Genomic DNA, 21409 nt, shown 5'->3' with positions numbered 1-21409 from the left:
GGCTCCCCAGCAAGACTGTCTCACACCTCCCCAGTCCAGGCTGAGTCGGAGGGAGCACTGTAAGAAGATGGTGAGGGAGTACGCAGCCGATCGTAACACCGTCCTCCGTGACCCCTCTGCTCCGTACAACTACTGGGTGTCAAAGCTGGACACGTGGCCCGAACTTGCGATGTATGCCCTGGAGGTGTTGGCGTGCCCTGCGGCTAGCGTCTTGTCAGAGAAGGTGTTTAGTGCAGCTGGGGGAATCATCACGGACAAGCGTACCCGCCTGTCAACTGACAGCGCCGACAAGCTTACACTCCTAAAGATGAACAAAGCCTGGATTTCCCCAGACTTCTCTTCTCCACCAGCGGACAGCAGCGCTACCTAAAGAACTTTGTCAATCTGTGTATGATATTCGTCCTTCTCCTCCGTCTCCTCCTCCTGAAACCTCTTGTAATCACCGCGAATGGGCAATTTTTCTGTAGGCCAAAAGGTTCATACAACTTTTCTAAATAATATTTATCTGTTTCAATTCTCATTAAAGCATTGAAACTTCCACCTGAACCAATTGTTTTCTAGACTGGGCTGCCTCCAGGCCTAGTTAAAAATTAAGCCACAGTACGCTAAGCGATTAATGGGTTTCACCTGCCCTCTGGGTTGGGCATGGGCAATTTTTCTGGGGTACATTTGTACTGTCGGTACACCAATTTTCCGGGCCCTCGCCTACAATGTAATCCAAGTAATTTTTATGGGCTTTGCCTGCACTCATGGTACACCACTGTGTCTGGGGTTGGCCTACACTTGTGCTACAGAAATGTAACTCTGTTCTGCCTACCTATTCTTCTGCAACAGAAATATTACTTTGGTCTGTCGATACTTCTGCTCCTGAAATTTTACCTTGGTTGGCGTATACTGTTACTACTGTAATTCAACTAATACTGGGCTCTGCCCATAATGCTTCAACGGAAATGTTACTGAGGCATGCCTATACTGCTATAACAGAAATGTAACAAATAGTGGGCTCTGCCCATACTGCTTCTACGTAAATGTTACTGGGGCCTGTCTATACTGCTACTACTGAAATGTTACAAATGCTGTGCTCTCCCTACACTGCTGCCAGGGAAATGTGAATCTGCTGCTTTGCCCATACTGCTTCTACGTTAATGTTACTGGGGTCTGTCTGCACTGCTGCCAATGAAATGTCACTGGCAACTGTCTTCACTGCTGCCAATGAAATGTTACTGGGGTCTGTCTGCACTGCTGCCAATGAAATGTTACTGGGATCTGTCTGCACTGCTGCCAATGAAATGTTACTGGGGTCTGTCTGCACTGCTGCCAATGAAATGTCACTGGGGTCTGTCTGCACTTCTGGAACTGAAATGTTACTGGGGTCTGACTATACTGTTGCTACTGAAATGTTACTGGGGCCTGTCCCTAATGCTACCGCTGAAATGTTACTAATTCTGGGCCCTGCCTATACCACTGCTAATGCTATGTCACTGGGGTGTGGAAACGGAGGCTTCCCAAAGACATGATGGCAGCGAGGCCATTTCCCACCAACGCGGTTACTGTTAAGGTGCATATAACCACGGACACGTGGAGAGGACACGTACTGCCACAAAAAAAAAAACCCTCCTCCTCCTCCAACAATGAAAACATTCTTGGCAAATGCCTTTGCATTGGTCCGTTTGGTGGCAGTCCAAGACTTTCACCTTTAACGACACAATAAGAGAGCCCCCCTACCATCCCCCTGCCACAGCCCACTTAATCCTGGCCACATTCTGAAAACCAACTAAATAAAACCGCGCTACTAGGTCCGCAGTCACGACCACTTTCCCACCAACACGGTTACTGTTAAAGGTACATATTACTAGTCTGACTGGGGCATGCAGTGTGGGCCGAAGCCCACCTGTATTGTATCTGACGTTAGCTCTGCTGAGCAGGGCACTGCAATGGGATTTGTTTATGTACTGCCGGTGGGTTCCAGGGAGCCACCCATGCTGTGGGTCCACACGGAATTCACATTAGGGATTTTTACCTGCCTGTGTCTATGTATTAAAAACCCCGGTCAGACTGGGGCATGCAGTGTGGGCCGAAGCCCACCTGCATTTAATCTGACGTTACCTCAGCTGTGCTGGGCAATGCAATGGGATTTATTTATGTAACGCCGGTGGCTTCCTGGGACCCACCCATGCTTTGGGTGCACACGGAGTTGTATCTGCCTGTGTATACTTATAAAGAACCCAGTCTGACTGGGGCATACAGTGTGGGCCGAAGCCCACCTGTATTTAATATGACGTTAGGTCTACTATCCGGGGCACTGCATTGGGACAAACTACAGGAGCAATACAGCGCTAATGAGACGTGCACAGCTACTCTAGCATTGGAGTCCGTTGTAGGCACGCGATTGCTGAGGGTTTGTGCAGAGGCCTATGTCCTGGGTGCAGTGAATGTCCGCTTCCTGCCTAGGATTGCTGAAGCTGTGGGCAGAGGCCTATGCCGTGGGCGCGGTGCAAGTCTGCCATGTTTGGCCGCTCAGATCAATTTTTGTTCATGTCTTGGGTTTCCTAGGACCCACCTATGCTGTTGGTGCAAACTTAGTTCTCATTGCGATATTTGACCTGTCTGGCACAAAGGCACTGAATGACTTGCGTATGGGGGCAGAGCGCAGATGGCTTTCCCCTTGCAGTGTGGATTGAGCTATGCGACACCTTGACAGAATGAATACTGTGTGGCACATGTATTCCCCATTGCTATGCCCACGTTTGCAGCTCCTGACGGAGGTGGCACAGGATTGGATTTTTCATTGCTTCTGTACAGCATTGTGGGCTATCGCCTAGCCCCTTTTAAAGAGGGTCGCTGCCTGGCCCTGCCAACCCTCCGCAGTGTGTGCCTCTGGTTCCTCCTCATGGCAGACGCACTTCTAAATAGACATGAGGGTGGTGTGGCTATGAGGCCAGCGTGTGGCATGAGGGCAGCTGAAGGCTGCGCAGGGACACTTTGGTGTGCGCTGTGGACACTGGGTCGTGCGGGGGGGTTGGGCAGCATGTAACCCAGGAGAAGAGGCAGGGGTGTGTCCCGCAGGCAGTGCTTGTGCTTAGTTGGAGGTAGTGTGGTGCTTAGCTAAGGTGTGGCTTACTAATGAGGATTTGTCCAAAGTAAAAATTGTTAGGGGGGGGGCCACTCTTGCCGCTATTGTGGCTTAATAGTGGGACCTGGGAACCTGAAATGCAGCCCAACATGTTGCCCCTCGCCTGCCCTATCTGTTTCTGTGTCGTTTCCATCACTTTCTTGGGTTTTGCAGATTTTCACCAATGAAAACCTTAGCAAGCATCGGCGATATACAAAAATGCTCGAGTCGCCCATTGACTTCAATGGGGTTCATTACTCGGAACGAACCCTCGAGCATCGCGGAAAGTTCAACTAGAGCAATGAGCACCCGAGCATTTTGGTGCTCGCTCATCTCTAGAAATGAATAAGCCAAAATGTATTATACAGTTTTCACCAGTGCCACTGAAATGTCACAAGAGAAGACATGCAACATTTTTTGCAACCCAAGTTTTCATTATCTAAAATTACAAACATTTTTTGTGAAAATGGTTGCCTTGGAGCAAATAATTATTGTAACTCTAAGATAACTATTATATTTATGGTCATTCATGTTATAGATGTTATGGTCCAGGACACCCCATATCAGGTAGTCTTGTATAATAGAGCCCACATTTTTTAAACAATGTTGGATAAGTCTTACCTGTACATATAACGCCAACAGTATCCCAGGATGGACATTTACTGTTTCCAAGTGCAGTTATATTGCAGTCCCCCAGGTGGTATTCTGTACCTGTGCAATGGAATCTGTATGCTGTGGTAACAGAATATTTCCCAAAGTGGCTTCCACCTTGAACGGACACAGCAACTCCACATTTCATTTGCCTACAGAGCACATTAGCCTCTTGTAGACCCCAATGAGAACTGCACACCGCCATCCATTGTCCTTCATATAATACCTCTGCTCTCCCAGAGCAGCGATCATTACCGTTCACAAGTCTGTAGCTGTTAAATAAGCCTAAAAACCATCAAAAGAATGACAACATGATGTGAAAAATACATAATCATCCGTCAAATCAATCGTTACAGTATGGCAAATGTTTGTTCCATATTCATGAAAACTACAGTGTTCTACAGTCTGTATCAGTAAGGTATAATAAGCATATAATAAGTGTTTTAAATGGGATGTGAGTGGAAAACAATTATCTATGGGATATATAAAAAAAATCGTCTCCCACCCCCTGAAGACAGTGTTGTCTTCGTGAAAACATAAGAGCTGTAGCTCTGTATTTGCATATTGTATTGGCATATTTTTAGTTTGGGGGAAGGGGGGGGGGGGGGAGTAGAAGAATAAAACATGGTGTAAGCTGGAGGAGAGTAGCAGTATCACCACCACTACAACCAGTAGAAATAGCACCTTGAGGGCACGGTGTGCTCTTTGAAATAAATTTATGCTCAGTCATATGTGATTAAAAATTGCCAACATTCTAACTAATCATTGGAATCTGTCATAGAGGTTCACAAGTCAGGTGAAATCCATACTTGGTTTATTTTAATAAATGTTAAGTGATCCCCATAGTCTGTGGAGCGGTGGATGCATCTTTCAGTTATCACAACCCTGCTGTACGGCACCCCTTTTCTGATATTACAATGACAGCGGAGCAGGCAAGCACCTCTAAAGCATGATGTGCAAGCAGTGATCAGTCACCCAGCTTAGACATCTAGAAGTCAAAGGGGCCAACGCCATGTCGGAGGTCTGAGTGCATCCACGTGGGAGTTGACACACTCTTTGACCATCATAAATAAATGCTGCAGTGATTGAAAGTCCATGTGTGTGAGTTTTCAGAGGCAAAGAGCTGCCAGCAGGTTGGCCCCATTGTCACACACAAGCTTGCATAGCTTCAGAATGCGCAGGTTCAGACATGTGTCAGCCTGGGCCTGCACAGCTGACAACAGCTCTACTGCCATGTGGCTGGACTCCCCTAGACATATAAGTTTTAAGACAACATGTTGGCCTTTTATCTCCCACCTACAGCACTTTATGGAGACTGGGTTTTGTCACATACAGATATCAATGATGATGTGAAAGGTGTTGAATGGTGGTACAAAGAACTGGAGGGATAAAAGGAGAGGAGGAGGAGGGGACCGACACACATGAATGTCCGGCAAGTCTTGCGGGTGCCATGAATCGTGGACTACCATTTTTGGCTTCATGCTTGACCTGCAGAACATTGACCCACTGTGCTACTAAGGATACATAACACACCTGGTCCACGTTTTCATGGTCAGGTGCACCTTGCCACTGACAATGTTCTGTCACACCAGGGACTCTATCATTCACATGCTGGTGCAGAGCAGGGATGGCTTTTTGGGCAAAGAAATGGCAGCTGGGCACTTGGTGCTGTAGGTTAGTATGGGGCATCCTTTTGTGAAAGGCGTCCATGTTCACAAGCCTGAAGGGCAACATTTCAATTGCAGGAAGCTGTACAATACTTGCATTCAGGCTCTGTGCTCGTTGATGCTTGGGGTGATATTTTTTATGTTCCCATGGCTCCTGACCTTATTCAGACTGGAATATAGGCTAATGTCAATGTTGGTGAAGGTGGTGGTAACAGTGGTGGCTCAACTTCTGTTTTAATTTCCAATCCTGGCTAAAGCTTGCAGCCCAGTTGTCAATTGCAATAAAAGAGGGCTGAAGTAGGTGTGCTACAAACCCTACACAAAATTGTGTCTGTACTCATAGGCTACTGCATGAGCAGGGAGGGAGAACGAGCAAGACTGACTCTGTCCTCTGTCCTAAATGAGCTCTCCAAGGCAGCAGGTGATGGGAGTACATGTGACCGTTCATACATATTTTTTGAGGTTGTTTAAATTTCAGCCATGTTTTAAATATTTACCATAGATCTTACAGATGACCACTCTCCTGTCATCACGTGATCTCAAAGAATGGCCAGGCTGCACCAGTCCGATGAGCATACCTAGCTGTGGATCTGAAGTTGGTGCTGTTGCAGCTACCGGTAGTAGTAGCTGATGGTGATGGCGTGACTCTTATATTTTTCTGCAAAACACTACTCCCTGTCTTAGGGCTCCCACACACTTGCGATTGCGTTTTTTGTTAATGCGATTGTCAATGGGACTTTCTATTGTAAAAAACGCGACACACGTAACTAGTGTTCCAGTGGGGTGATAAGCGGTTTCGAGGGGTCCTTGTTGTGGGCCTCGGAGAAGTATTGTGAGACACTGTGCTTCATAAATCCGTGTATTATGTTGAACCTGTGTTTGTCAGCATGGGTCTTGTTTGTAGTTCTGCCCACATATCTGTACCCACACAGACATTCAATGAGATAGATTACAGATTTTGTTCCACAGTTTAGGGACTGCTTCATGTATATCGATCCATCCTGTGATCTGGACATTATTTCTCTCCTACCATATGGAATATTAAAAACTCTGTGTGTTGACATACATTTTTACTGGGAAGCACAAGATTGTATAGCATTAGTTTAATGACAAGTTGTATAAATTAACAAAATTTAAGGTAAAGGTGGACACATCTGTATGTGACAAGTAGTTTTACTTTTGAATGAAACCTTTTGAAATTGCCATGGACTCTTCAGAAGATGTAGAATTCCTTTCTAATTTCCAGTTCTGAACATTATTAAAGGAATGTCTCATGCAGCTAATGTTACTGTCATCAATTACAGTAAGTCTAGAGAAGAGAAATATTGTGTTTGCTCATGGTTTCTAATGTTGCAGCTATTTATTATTTAACTTTCCTTGGGGCGGACATACAGGAGAGCCACATCCTTCCTATACTTCCTGCAGAGACCAAAGGGTGACCAGAGCTGTGTATATATAGTTTTATCTGCTTTGGTGCTCAGTGCGGAGACTGGAATATTTTGTTAATAATGAAAACCTAATGCAAATAATGTCTTATATTCTGGCAGCACAGGCCATTTATACAATATTTTACACTAATATTCACATCAACATCATAGAATGAAATGTATTACATACCTTTACATTTGATAGAGGGAGGAGTTTGTTTGGTGCAGTTTCCTTCGATGTCATGTCTTATACAGTCATACAGCCTGGACTCATTACCAACACAATGGATTTGCTCTGTCCATATGGGTCCAGGTCTTCTTGTGTAGGCTACTAATGATGGCACTGCTTCTCCACATTGAAGTTCTTTACAAAGTACGTTAGCTGCTCTTAGCTCTGAGTCAATCTCACAAACAGATCCCCAAGTATCACCATGAAGTGCTTCTAAATGTCCTGAGCAATCACTAGGCCCATCGGCTAGTCTGTATTTTCTGTGACCTGATGATAAATCATAAATCACTGAGCACATTGCTGTACATTCACATTACATAGAAACGCAGTGTTAGAAGGCTCCTCTGAGAAGTCCCATTTGGAGGCGTTTTAGAATGTTTAACATGGCGTTTGAAATGCCGAGCTAAACATTGTAAAAACATGGGCAGTGTGAGAGTGGCTTAATTCTGATACTAAGTGAAGAAAAAAAAAAGATGTGATGGGTGTAGGTGCAGCTGAACGAAATATAAAGTTCAGCACAATGCAGAAAGTAAGCTCAGCTTCTCCATGTTATTTTAAACCAGCATAAAAAGACACGTTTTGGGGGAACACCATTTCCTCTGTTTTAACTGTTCTGAATAATGTTTTGTATCCTTTCTCATCCTTTCTTTCTTTTTCCCTTTCCAACTTTATCAAGTTGCATTACAGACATTTTGCCACCCCCCCCCCCCTCTTTCTTTTTCCCACCTTTATTGTTTTACATACCAGGGGAGAAGGCATACAAACTCAGCTCTGCCTCTCTGCACATACCAAGAGCCGACACAAGGGTAAGTTCTGTACGCCTAAAAATGATGCTCGAGTCTGCCTATTGTTTTATTTGGCATCCACAACTAGCCTTGTAGTGAAGTTTTACTATCTCTGCTGGAAACTACCAGGGACCCATTTGTCCTTTCATTCCACCATAGCTTTTTAATATTGCTTATCGCGTCACAGTAGTTTTTAAGGCCTCCTTCACATGGGCGACACCGCATCGTTGCACCGTGCAATATCGCTGCGATTTTTCTCGCAGCAATACCACGATTTTGTAGCGCTACAAAGTCGCATGTGACGCTACAAAATTGCGCGACTTTGTAGCATCATGTGTGAGGATTTTCGGGGTAGGGGGCTTTAAATAGAAGCCCTACCCGAAAATAAGCTGTAACTTGAAGAATGGCTGTGATTGGTTCAAACACTGCCATTCATTGAGTACTTGCTGTGATTGGCTAAGTGTCAGCCTATCACAGCCAGCGCTTCCAGGAGGCGGGGATTTTTGAATCCCCGGCCAAAAGAGAAGAAGATGATCAGTGTCGGGACCTGGGGAGAAGCTGCAGCCGGACTAACAGCTCATCTAAGGTGATGTTTATGTGTGGTTTTTTTTCCCGGCAGTTAGGGCTTAGATTATAGCTTTAAAGGGGTTGTCCCATGATAGCAAGTGGGGTTATACACTTCTGTATGGCCATATTAATGCACTTTGTAATATACATCGTGCATTAAATATGAGCCATACAGAAGTTATTCACTTACCTGCTCCGTTGCTGGCGTCCCCGTCGCCATAGTGCCGTCTAGTTTCAGCGTCTAATCGCCGGATTAGATGCGCTTGTGCAGATGGGTCTTTTCCCTTCAGCTCGCTCCGGCAGCAGCGGCGTTCTGGCTCCGCCCCCTTGTACGCGTCACCACGTAGCTCCGCCCCCGGCACATGTGCCGATTCCAGCCAATCAGGAGGCTGGAATCAGCACATGTGCCGAGGGCGGAGCTACGCAGTGACGTGTACAAGGGGGCGGAGCCAGAACGCCGCTGCTGCCGGAGCGAGCCGAAGGGAAAAGACTAGAGATGAGCGAACGTACTCGTCCGAGCTTGATACTCGTTTGAGTATTAGCGTGTTCGAGATGCTCGTTACTCGTAACGAGTACCACGCGATGTTCGGGTTACTTTCACTTTCCTCTCTGAGACGTTAGCGCGCTTTTCTGGCCAATTGAAAGACAGGGAAGGCATTACAACTTCCCCCTGCGACGTTCAAGCCCTATACCACCCCCCTGCAGTGAGTGGCTGGGGAGATCAGGTGTCACCCGAATATAAAAATCGGCCCCTCCCGCGGCTCGCCTCAGATGCGTTGTGAGATGGCTGAGGGACAGTGGTATCGTGTTGGAGCTGCTGTAGGGAGAGCGTTAGGAGTTAATGTAGGCTTCAAGAACCCCAACGGTCCTTCTTAGGGCCACATCTAACCGTGTGCAGTAGTGTGGAGGCTGCTTTTAGCATTTTTTTTTTTTTTTTGTTATATCGGCCGTGCAGAGCATTGCGCCCTGCAGTAATACTCCAGGGATAGAATTGTGTAGGCAGGGCCAGAAGACATATATTATAGATTGAATATACGCAGTGGTCCTTTAGAAAAAAATATTTGAAAAAAATCTATTTGGCCTGCCTGTCACTCTGCTCAGTGTTCTGGATCTGTGTCTGCTGGGGGTAGTAGTTCTCCAAATAAATACGCAGCCAGCTAAGTGTTACAGCAGGCTTGCGCAAAATTATTTCCTGGCTCTGAAATCACCGGTCTGTTGCACTTAATAACAGTGCAACACTGCAGTTCCGTGACACACACATCAGGGACAGAATTGTGTAGGCAGGGCCAGAAGACATATATAGATTGAATATACGCAGTGGTCCTTTTGAAAAAAATATTTGAAAAAAAAACTATTTGGCCTACCTGTCACTCTGCTCAGTGTTCTGGGTCCGTGTCTGCTGGGGGTAGTAGTTCTCCAAATAAATACGCAGCCAGCTAAGTGTTACAGCAGGCTTGCGCCAAATTATTTCTGGCTCTGAAATCACCAATCTGTTGCAGTTAATAACAGTTCAACACTGCAGTTCCGTCACACAGTCCAGGGACAGAATTGTGTAGGCAGGGCCAGAAGACATATATAGATTGAATATACGCAGTGGTCCTTTTGAAAAAAATATTTGAAAAAAATCTATTTGGCCTGCCTGTCACTCTGCTCAGTGTTCAGGGTCTGTGTCTGCTGGGGGTAGTAGTTCTCCAAATAAATACGCAGCCAGCTAAGTGTTACAGCAGGCTTGCGGCAAATTATTTCCTGGCGTTCCGTAAGCGAACTCAGCCTACAACCACAGGCCAATAAGTGGCACATTTAATAACAGTGTTGTGTTTCTGCATTTCTGGTAATACAGCATGCTGAGGGGTAGGGGTAGGCCTAGAGGACGTGGGCGCGGCCGAGGAAGCGGAGGCCCTAGTCCGGGTGTGGGCACAGGCCGAGCTCCTGATCCAGGTGTATCGCAGCCGACTGCTGCGGGATTAGGAGAGAGGCACGTTTCTGGCGTCCCCACATTCATAGCACATTTAATGGGTCCACGCGGTAGACCCTTATTAGAAAATGAGCAGTGTGAGCAGGTCCTGTCGTGGATGGCAGAAGTGCTTCCAGCAACCTATCGTCCACCCAGAGTTCTGCGCCGTCCACTGCTGCAACTCAGAATCCTCTGGCTGCTGCTCCTCCTTCCTCCCAGCCTCCTCACTCCATGAAAATGAGACATTCTGAGGAGCGGGCAGACTCCCAGGAACTGTTCTCGGGCCCCTGCTCAGATTGGGCAGCAGTGGTTCCTCTCCCACCAGAGAAGTTTATCGTGACTGATGCCCAACCATTGCAAAGTTCCGGGGGTCCGGGGGAAGAGGCTGGGGACTTCCGGCAACTGTCTCAAGACCTTTCAGTGGGTGAGGAGGCCGATGACGATGAGACACAGTTGTCTATCAGTGAGGTAGTAGTAAGGGCATTAAGTCCGAGGGAGGAGCGCACCGAGGATTCTGAGGAAGAGCAGCAGGACAATGAGGTGACTGACCCCACCTGGTTTGCTACGCCTACTGAGGACAGGTCTTCAGAGGGGGGGGCAAGGGCAGCAGCAGGGCAGGTTGCAAGAGGCAGTGCGGTGGCCAGGGGTAGAGGCAGGGCCAGACCGAATAATCCACCAACTGTTTCCCAAAGCGTCCCCTCGCGCCATGCCACCCTGCAGAGGCCGAGGTGCTCAAAGGTGTGGCAGTTTTTCACTGAGAGTGCAGACGACCGACGAACAGTGGTGTGCAACCTTTGTCGTGCCAAGATCAGCCGGGGAGCCACCACCACCAGCCTCACCACCACCAGGATGCGCAGACATAGGATGGCCAAGCACCTCACAAGGTGGGACGAAGGCCGTTCACCGCCTCCGGTTTGCACCGCTGCCTCTCCCCCTGTGCCCCAACCTGCCACTGAGATCCAACCCCGCTCTGAGGACACAGACACTACCGGCTCCTGGCCTGCACCCACACCCTCACCTCCGCTGTCCTCGGCCCCATCCACCAATGTCTCTCAGCGCACCGTCCAGCCGTCGTTAGCGCCACTGTTTGAGCGCAAGCGCAAGTACGCCACCACGCACCCGCACGCTCAAGCGTTAAACGTGCACATAGCAAAATTTATCAGCCTGGAGATGCTGCCGTATAGGGTTGTGGAAACGGAGTCCTTCAAAAGTATGATGGCGGCGGCGGCCCCGCGCTACTCAGTTCCCAGTCGCCACTACTTTTCCCGATGTGCCGTCCCAGCCCTGCACGACCACGTCTCCCGCAACATTGTACGCGCCCTCACCAACGCGGTTACTGCCAAGGTCCACTTAACAACGGACACGTGGACAAGCACAGGCGAGCAGGGCCACTATATCTCCCTGACGGCACATTGGGTGAATTTAGTGGAGGCTGGGACAGAGTCAGAGCCTGGGACCGTTCACGTCCTACCCACCCCCAGAATTGCGGGCCACAGCTCGGTGGTGGTATCTGCGGCGGTGTATGCTTCCTCCACTAAACCACCCTCCTCCTCCGCAACCTCTGTCTCGCAATCAAGATGTGTCAGCAGTAGCAGCACGTCGCCAGCAGTCGGTGTCGCACGTCGTGGCAGCACAGCAGTGTGCAAGCGTCAGCAGGCCGTGCTGAAACTACTCAGCTTAGGAGATAAGAGGCACACGGCCCACGAACATGACATAGCAGACCGACCGCTGGCTTGCGCCGCTGAGCCTCCAACCGGGCATGGTCGTGTGTGACAACGGCCGTAACCTGGTGGCGGCTCTGCAGCTCAGCAGCCTCACGCACGTGCCATGCCTGGCCCACGTCTTTAATTTGGTGGTTCAGCGCTTTCTGAAAAGCTACCCACGCTTGTCAGACCTGCTCGGAAAGGTGCGCCGGCTCTGCGCACATTTCCGCAAGTCCCACACGGACGCTGCCACCCTGCGCACCCTGCAACATCGGTTTCATCTGCCAGTGCACCGACTGCTGTGCGACGTGCCCACGCGGTGGAACTCTACGCTCCACATGTTGGCCAGGCTCTATGAGCAGCGTAGAGCTATAGTGGAATACCAACTCCAACATGGGCGGCGCAGTGGGAGTCAGCCTCCTCAATTATTTTCAGAAGAGTAGGCCTGGTTGGCAGACATCTGCCAGGTCCTTGGAAACTTTGAGGAGTCTACCCAGGTGGTGAGTGGCGATGCTGCAATCATTAGCGTCACCATTCCTCTGCTATGCCTCTTGAGAAGTTCCCTGCAAAGCATAAAGGCAGACGCTTTGCACTCGGAAACAGAGCTGGGGGAACACAGTATGTCGCTGGATAGTCAGAGCACCCTCCTGTCTATATCTCAGCGCAGTGAGGAGGAGGAGGGGGAAGACACAGCTTGGCCCACTGGTGATGATAGACATGCTGCTGGCCTGTCATCCTTTCAGCGTGTATGGCCTGAGGAGGAGGAGGAGGATCCTGAAAGTGATCTTCCGAGTGAGGACAGCCATGTGTTGCGTACAGGTACCCTGGCACACATGGCTGACTTCATGTTAGGATGCCTTTCTCGTGACCCTCGCGTTACACGCATTCTGGCCACTACGGATTACTGGGTGTACACACTGCTCGACCCACGGTATAAGGAGAACCTTTCCACTCTCATACCCGAAGAGGAAAGGGGTTTGAGAGTGTTGCTATACCACAGGACCCTGGCGGACAAACTGATGGTAAAATTCCCATACGACAGCGCTAATGGCCGAAGGCGCAGTTCCGAGGGCCAGGTAGCAGGGGAGGCGCAGAGATCAGGCAGCATGTACAGCACAGGCAGGCCAACACTCTTTAAGGCCCTGGACAGCTTTATGGCTCCCCAGCAAGACTGTGTCACCGCTCCCCAGTCACGGCTGAGTTGGCGGGAGCACTGTAAAAGGATGGTGAGGGAGTACGTAGCCGATCGCACGACCGTCCTCCGTGACGCCTCTGCCCCCTACAACTACTGGGTGTCGAAGCTGGACACGTGGCCTGAACTCGCGCTGTATGCCCTGGAGGTGCTTGCTTGTCCTGCGGCTAGTGTCTTGTCAGAGAGGGTGTTTAGTGCGGCTGGAGGAATCACCACAGATAAGCGTACCCACCTGTCAACCGACAGTGCCGACAGGCTAACACTCATCAAGATGAATAAAGCCTGGATTTCCCCAGACTTCTCTTCTCCACCAGCGGACAGCAGCGATACCTAAGCAATACGTAGGCTGCACCCGCGGATGGAAGCATCGTTCTGTATCCCCATCAAAAACGGGGACCTTTTCGCTTCATCAATCTGTGTATAATATTCCTCCTCCTCCTCCTCCTGCTCCTCCTCCTGAAACCTCACATAATCACGCCGAACGTGCAATTTTTCTTAGGCCCACAAGGCTCAGTCATAATTTTTTTAAACAATTTTTATACGTTTCAATGCTCATTAAAGCATTGAAACTTTCACCTCCACCAATTTTTATTTTAACTGGGCTGCCTCCTGGCCTAGTTACCAAATAAGCCACATTAACCAAATCAATTAATGGGTTTCACCTGCCCTCTTGGTTGGCCATGGACAATTTTTCTGATGTACATTAGTACTGTTGATATAACAATTTTTGTGGGCCCTCGCCTACAGTGTAATCAAAGGAATTTTTAGCCCACCTGCATTACAGCTGACGTTACATCCGCTGTGTTGGGCAATGCAATGGGATATTTTTATGTACCGCCGGTGGGTTCCAGGGAGCCACCCATGCTGTGGGTCCACAGGAAGTTGTAAATGCTTCTGTTTACACTTCTAAAGAACCGCAGTCTGACTGGGGCATGCAGTGTGGGCCGAAGCCCACCTGCATTAAACATGACATTACTACCTCAGCTGTGATGGGCACTGCAATAGGATATATTTATGTACCGCCGGTGGCTTCCTGGCACCCACCCATGCTGTGGGTCCACAGGGAGTTGTAAATGCATCTGTGTCCACTTCTAAAGAACCCCAGTCTGACTGGGGCATGCAGTGTGGGCCGAAGCCCACCTGCATTAAACATGACATTACTACCTCAGCTGTGTTGGGCAATGCAATGGGATATATTTATGTACCGCCGGTGGCTTCCTGGCACCCACCCATGCTGTGGGTCCACAGGGAGTTGTAAATGCATCTGTTTCCACTTCTAAAGAACCCCAGTCTAACTGGGGCATGCAGTGTGGGCCGAAGCCCACCAGCATTAAACATGACATTACTACCTCAGCTGTGATGGGTACTGCAATGGGATACATTTATGTACAGCGGGTGGGTTCCAGGGAGCCACCCATGCTGTGGGTGCACACGGAATTCCCATTGCGGAGTTGTACCTGCCTGTGACTATTTATAAAAAAAACGCGGTCTGACTGGGGCATGCAGACACCTTGACAGAATGAATAGTGTATGGCACATAGGTTCCCCATTGCTATGCCCACGTCTGCAGCTCCAGATGGAGGTGGCACAGGATTGGATTTCTCATTGCTTCTGTACAGCATTGTGGACTATCGCCCTGCCCCTTTTAAAGAGGGTCGCTGCCTAGCCGTGCCAACCCTCTGCAGTGTGTGCCTACGGTTCCTCTGGCAGACACACTTATAAATAGACATGAGGGTGGCGTGGCATGAGGGCAGCTGAAGGCTGGGCAGGGACAGTTTGGTGTGCGCTGTGGACACTGGGTCGTGGGGGGGGGGGAGGGAATTGGCAGCATGTAACCCAGGAGAAGTGGCAGCGGAGTGTCATGCAGGCAGTGATTGTGCTTTGTTGGTGGTAGTGTGGTGCTTAGCTAAGGTATGCATTGCTAATGAGGGCTTTTCAGAAGTAAAAATTGTTGGGAGGGGGGGGCACTCTTGCCGCTATTGTGGCTTAATAGTGGGACCTGTGAACTTGAGATGCAGCCCAATATGTAGCCCCTCGCCTGCCCTATCCGTTTCTGTGTCGTTCCCATCACTTTCTTGAATTGCCCCGATTTTCACAAATGAAAACCTTAGCGAGCATCGGCGATATACAAAAATGCTCGGGTCGCCCATTGACTTCAATGGGGTTCGTTACTCGAAACGAACCCTCGAGCATCGCGAAAAATTCGTCTCGAGTAACGAGCACCCGAGCATTTTGGTGCTCGCTCATCTCTAGAAAAGACCCATCTGCGCAAGCGCGTCTAATCCGGCGATTAGACGCTGAAACTAGACGGCACCATGGCGACGGGGACGCTAGCAACGGAGCAGGTAAGTGAATAACTTCTGTATGGCTCATATTTAATGCACGATGTATATTACAAAGTGCATTAATATGGCCATACAGAAGTGTATAACCCCACTTGCTGCCGCGGGACAACCCCTTTAACAGTAGCATTTGCTACTGTCAAAGTTGCATCGCATCGCATGCAAACAGCTTTTTCGTGTGATGCGATGCAACAGAGAGGAAGGCTCCATAGGGAAACATGGGCTACAAAACCTCGTGTGTCGCGGGCATATCGCTGTATCTGTGAGGTTTGTGTGTTGTTTTGTAGCATGCTACAAAACATCTCATGTGTGAAGGAACCCATAGGAAACCATGGGCTTCACATACATGTGATTTGTAGCATTGTAGCAATGCTACAAAATCGCGCGACTTTGTCGCTCGTGTGAAGGAGGCCTAAAAGTCATCTTATCATACACACATTTTGCCTTTTAATGACTATTTAATAAAGTTAGTTTCCTTTCCTCTATGTTCCAATATACTTCTTCACCATACAAAAAAAATGCCACTATAATCTCGAAGGGGGACCACAGTTTTAATAGTTGTTGTAGTGGGTGTTGTTGTTTATGGAAATTTAAATTACATCTCTTTATGGTTCAAAAGTATTTTATTAAAGAACTGTAGTATACAATGAGAAATGGTTTTACATTCAAAATATGTTTTACAGCAGAATGATACATTTCCTTTGCTCTAACTCAAACTGATTAATTCTTGTGTTTTAATCTATATAAACAGTAATAGGAAAGCTAGGTCTGCGCTCTCTCCAGATGCGCTGAGACCATAACTATGTCCACGGGAAAGGGATAACAAGGAGGGAAGGGTGCGGGGGAAGCGGTATGCCCTACAGCCCAAAGGGCCTATGCTACTTATAGTAATGTTTTATTAAGTGTAGAATAAAGTAGTTTTCATGGTTATGGGGCTACAACACCAGATGCTAACCATGCGTCTAAGCGGGGTGAAGAACGGAATACTATCCACGCTGCCCATGCGTTGTAGATACTGGTGTGTTTGTTGTCATCATCAGCAGCACCTAGCTCTTCCATTTGCATTATATTATCTAATGCTTCTAACCATAGCAATCGTGTGGGGGGGTTATGTTGATTTCCCTATATGAGGGATAAGTTGACGCATTGCTAGGAGAAAGAATCTGAGTGGACTTGTTTTAGTCATTGCAAGAGAGCCAGGAAGCAGTATAAGGAGAGCCATTTCTGAGGAGAAGGTCAGGGTGGAGTTAAAAGCCACGTTGTAGAGGTTATTTATATCGTTCCATACAGACAGGAGTAAGGGGCAGGGCCACCATATTTGTAAGAACGAGCCTACACCTTAGGAGCATTTCCAGCAAATCTTTGGGGACTGGGGGAAGATTTTGGCCAATCATGATGGAGTTTGGTACCATTGGGTTAGAAGTTTATAGTTGAGTTCTTGGAACTTGCTCGACCTAGACGTTTTCTGTGTCAAAATAAAGATTTTGGCCCATTGTTCCTCTGTGAAAGTTTTACCTATTTCTTTTTCCCAACCCTACTTAAATGCCAATGGGTCTTTCCCTGTCTCCTCCGCCAGCAAAATATGGTATACCTGAGAGATCTCTTTTATAGGTGGAGTGGATGACATGCATAATTTTTCAAATTGAGATAACGGAGCTATGAGTTGAGTACTAGGACTGAGAGACCGTATGTATGTACATATCTGTACATACTGAAACCATGCTCCAGCCAACTGACCCCCTCGGCCCATTAGCTCGCATAGCGGCCTCAAGCCTGACTCCGAAACCAAGTCATGTATACGTGGCAGGTGAGTTTCCAATCTTGAAAGTAATGTGGAACCACCAAACAATGCCATCAAGCCTGGGTTGCCTAGCAGGAGTGTGAGTGGGCCAGGTCGAGACACCAGACCTAAGCGCATTGCCATTCTATCCCATGTGTCTAACAGATTGCTAATGAATGGTGTTAAGTTGGGTATTTGTCGGAGTGCTCGGCGAGGTAGCCAAAAGATACCCAGTGCTTTGTATGGTGTAGAGTCTTGCACCATCTCCACCCATAATTAGGAAGAGCAATTATGGATGAGGTCGAAGATACATTTATGGCAGCACCATGGTATAAGGTAAAGTTTGGCAGGCCCGCCCCTCCCTTTTCTTTTCTCTGTGTAAGTGTTCTGAAACTGAGCCGTAGTCTGGTGTTACCCCAGACAAATGTCATTGTGACTCTACGGATACAGGACAAGTAGTTTCTGGGTAATTTGATGGGGAGAGTTTGGCATATGTATAGGAATTTAGGTAGAGAGTCCATTTTTAGTAAGTTAATCCTGCCAAACCAGGAGAGCGTAAGGGGTCACCATTTCTGTAAATCTGTCACAAGCATAGGTTTATAGTTTAAGTTGAATAGCTGGGCTTCATCAGCTGCCAAGGATATCCCTAGATATTTAATGGTGTCTTCATTCCAGCAAAGTGGTATTATGGATTTTAGTTGGGATGTCTCTTTGGTTGGGAGAGTTATATTGAGAATTTCTGATTTGTGAATATTGACTTTGAAGTTGCTGACTTTTCCAAATTTTTCAAATTCTGTTAAGATGGTTGGGAGAGCAATTCTAGGGTATGTTACATACATTAGAAGATCGTAGTCAAATAGAGCTAATTTATGTTCTTGTGATCCCATTTTGATTCCCTGTATATTGGGATTTGTCTAAGTGTGTTAGCCATAGCCTCCATTGTGAGAATATATAAAAAGGGGGACAGAGGGCATCCCTGTTTGGTGCCATTTTTAATTTCTAATGGTGACGATAACGATCCATTAATTCGAACCCTTGCTGTTGGATGGTGGTAAAGGGCCATAATTCAGTTTTGAAATCGGGGACCCATACCTATCTTTTGCAGAGTTGCCTCTAGAAACCCCTAATGAACTCTATCAAAAGCTTTCTCTGCTTTGATCGACAACAGACATAGAGGATCTCCAGAGGTGCGAGCCTGTGAAATCAGCGACATCGATTTTATAGTATTATCTCTAGCTTCACATACTGGAACAAAGCCTACTTGTTCTTTATGGATCAAAGAGGGTATTATGGGTGCCAGTTAAGTTGCTAGGATTTGGGAGTATAGTTTTGTGTCTAAATTTAAGAGAGATATGAGCTGATACTTAACACAGGAGGAGGGATTCTTACCTGAGTTTGGAATTACTGTTATGACTGCCTGGAGAGCTTGGCAAGGGAAAGGACAAGATTTGGATATGGCATTGAATGCTTTAAGTAAAAGTGGAGCCAGCATATTCCCGCATAGTCTGTAGAACCGGGGTGTGAACCCATTGGGTCCAGGGCTTTTGCCTACTTTTAGGTTTTTTACAGCTTCCAGCACTTGCTCTTCAGTAAAGCCGAGTTCTAGTTCAGCAGCTGTTGTCCGTGGTATAGGATCAGGAGCGTGATTATCTAGATATGAAGTGATATTTTCTGCTGTTTGTGAGGGTTGTTCCCCTGTATTCCCTTTAATTTCGTATAGGTTTTGGAAATATGATTGGAATGTTTCCAAAATTTCTGAGGTTGAATGAAGTCGACCATTGTTGTGGGAGTTAATGGAACAGATATATTGGGCGGATGTTTTGGAGTGAATTGCTCTGGCCAACCATCAACCACATTTGTTGCCATATTCATAGAACCCACTCCAGGTTTTGTCTCTATAACATAAGGACGATTGGTCTAGTAGATGGAGGATTTGCTGGCGAAGGGCAGATATCTCTGCACGTAGCTGGTCAGTTGGTAAGGATTTGTTAGTAAGTTCTAGGGAGTCTAAGTTTTTGAGAAGGGTTTCTAGTGTATGGGACCATTCTTTTTTTAGCCTGGACCTGCGATATGAGTATTCCCCTGATTATGCATTTGAGTGCTTCCCATTTAATAGGAGCCGGAGTAGTGTCTGATATATGGTCGTCACTAGAGATGAGCGAGCACCAAAATGCTCGGGTGCTTGTTACTCGAGACAAACTTTTCGCAATGTTCGAGGGTTCGTTTCGAGTAACGAACCCCATTGAAGTCAATGGGCGACCCGAGCATTTTTGTATATCGCCGATGCTCGCTAAGGTTTTCATTTGTGAAAATCTGGGCAATTCAAGAAAGTGATGGGAACGACACAGAAACGGATAGGGCAGGCGAGGGGCTACATGTTGGGCTGCATCTCAAGTTCACAGGTCCCACTATTAAGCCACAATAGCGGCAAGAGTGCCCCCCACAACAACTTTTACTTCTGAAAAGCCCTCATTAGCAATGGATACCTTAGCTAAGCACCACACTACATCCAACAAAGCACAATCACTGCCTGCATGACACTCCGCTGCCACTTCTCCTGGGTTACATGCTGACCAACCACCCCCCCCCCACGACCCAGTGTCCACAGCGCACACCAAACTGTCCCTGCCCAGCCTTCAGCTGCCCTCATGCCACGCCACCCTCATGTCTATTTATAAGTGCGTCTGCCATGAGGAGGAACCGCAGGCACACACTGCAGAGGGTTGGCACGGCTAGGCAGCGACCCTCTTTAAAAGGGGCGGGGCGATAGCCCACAATGCTGTACAGAAGCAATGAGAAATCCAATCCTGTGCCACCTCCATCTGGAGCTGCACACGTGGGCATAGCAATGGGGAACCTATGTGCCACACACTATTCATTCTGTCAAGGTGTCTGCATGCCCCAGTCAGACCGCGGTTTTTTATAAATAGTCACAGGCAGGTACAACTGGAAATCCCCAACTCTGCAATGGGAATGCCGTGTGCACTCACAGCATGGGTGGGTGCCAGGAAGCCACCGGCGGTACATAAATATATCCCATTGCATTGCCCATCACAGCTGAGGTAATAATGACATGTTTAATGCAGGTGGGCTTCGGCCCACACTGCATGCCCCAGTCAGACTGGGGTTCTTTAGAAGTGGACACATGTAGTTACAACTCCCTGTGGACCCACAGCATGGGTGGGTGCCAGGAAGCCACCGGCGGTACATATATATATCCCATTGCATTGCCTATCACAGCTGAGGTAATAATGTCATGTTTAATGCAGGTGGGCTTCGGCCCACACTGCATGCCCCAGTGAGACTGGGGTTCTTTAGAAGTGGAAACAGATGCATTTACAACTCCCTGTGGACCCACAGCATGGGTGGCTCCCTGGAACCCACCGGCGGTACATAAAAATATCCCATTGCATTGCCCATCACAGCTGATGTTACGTCAGCTGTAATGCAGGTGGGCCAAAAATTAATTGGATTACACTGTAGGCGAGGGTCCACAAAAATTGGTGTGCCAACAGTAATAATGTACCTGAGAAAAATTGCCCATGCCCAACCGAGAGGGCAGGTGAAACCCATTAATCGCTTTGGTTATGTGGCTTAATTGGTAACTAGGCCTGGAGGCAGCCCAGTTAAACTAAAAATTGGTTGAGGTGAAAGTTTCAACGCTTTAATGAGCATTGAAACGTATAAAAATTGTTTAGAAAAATTATATGACTGAGCCTGGTGGGCCTAAGAAAAATTGCACGTTCGGCGTGATTACGTCAGGTTTCAGGAGGAGGAGGATGAATATTATACACAGATTGATGAAGCAAAAAGGTCCCCGTTTTGGATGGTGATAGACAACGATGCTTCCATCCGCGGGTGCAGCCTACGTATTGTTTATGTATCGCTGCTGTCCGCTGGTGGAGAAGAGAAGTCTGGGGAAATCCAGGCTTTGTTCATCTTGATGAGTGTAAGCCTGTCGGCACTGTCGGTTGACAGGTGGGTACGCTTATCCGTGATG

General features: G+C 47.8%; 1 protein-coding gene across 1 annotated transcript in view; it reads right to left on the bottom strand.

Annotated features, from left to right (window-relative positions):
- Positions 1 to 21409, bottom strand: part of LOC136633510 (scavenger receptor cysteine-rich type 1 protein M130-like) — a 204910-nt gene that overhangs the window by 133576 nt on the left and 49925 nt on the right. The window contains exons 6-7 of the mRNA XM_066609271.1: positions 7048 to 7353; positions 3734 to 4048 (exon numbers count right to left, since the gene is read on the bottom strand). Of these exons, the coding sequence (XP_066465368.1) occupies positions 3734 to 4048; positions 7048 to 7353 (621 nt within the window). The remainder of the gene's footprint in view (positions 1 to 3733; positions 4049 to 7047; positions 7354 to 21409) is intronic.

The sequence above is a fragment of the Eleutherodactylus coqui genome, chromosome 6 (genome assembly GCF_035609145.1).
Source record: "Eleutherodactylus coqui strain aEleCoq1 chromosome 6, aEleCoq1.hap1, whole genome shotgun sequence".
NCBI lineage: Eukaryota > Metazoa > Chordata > Amphibia > Anura > Eleutherodactylidae > Eleutherodactylus > Eleutherodactylus coqui.
The sequence above is the reverse complement of the archived record's forward strand: the minus strand, read 5'-3'. Positions and strand labels throughout refer to the sequence as shown.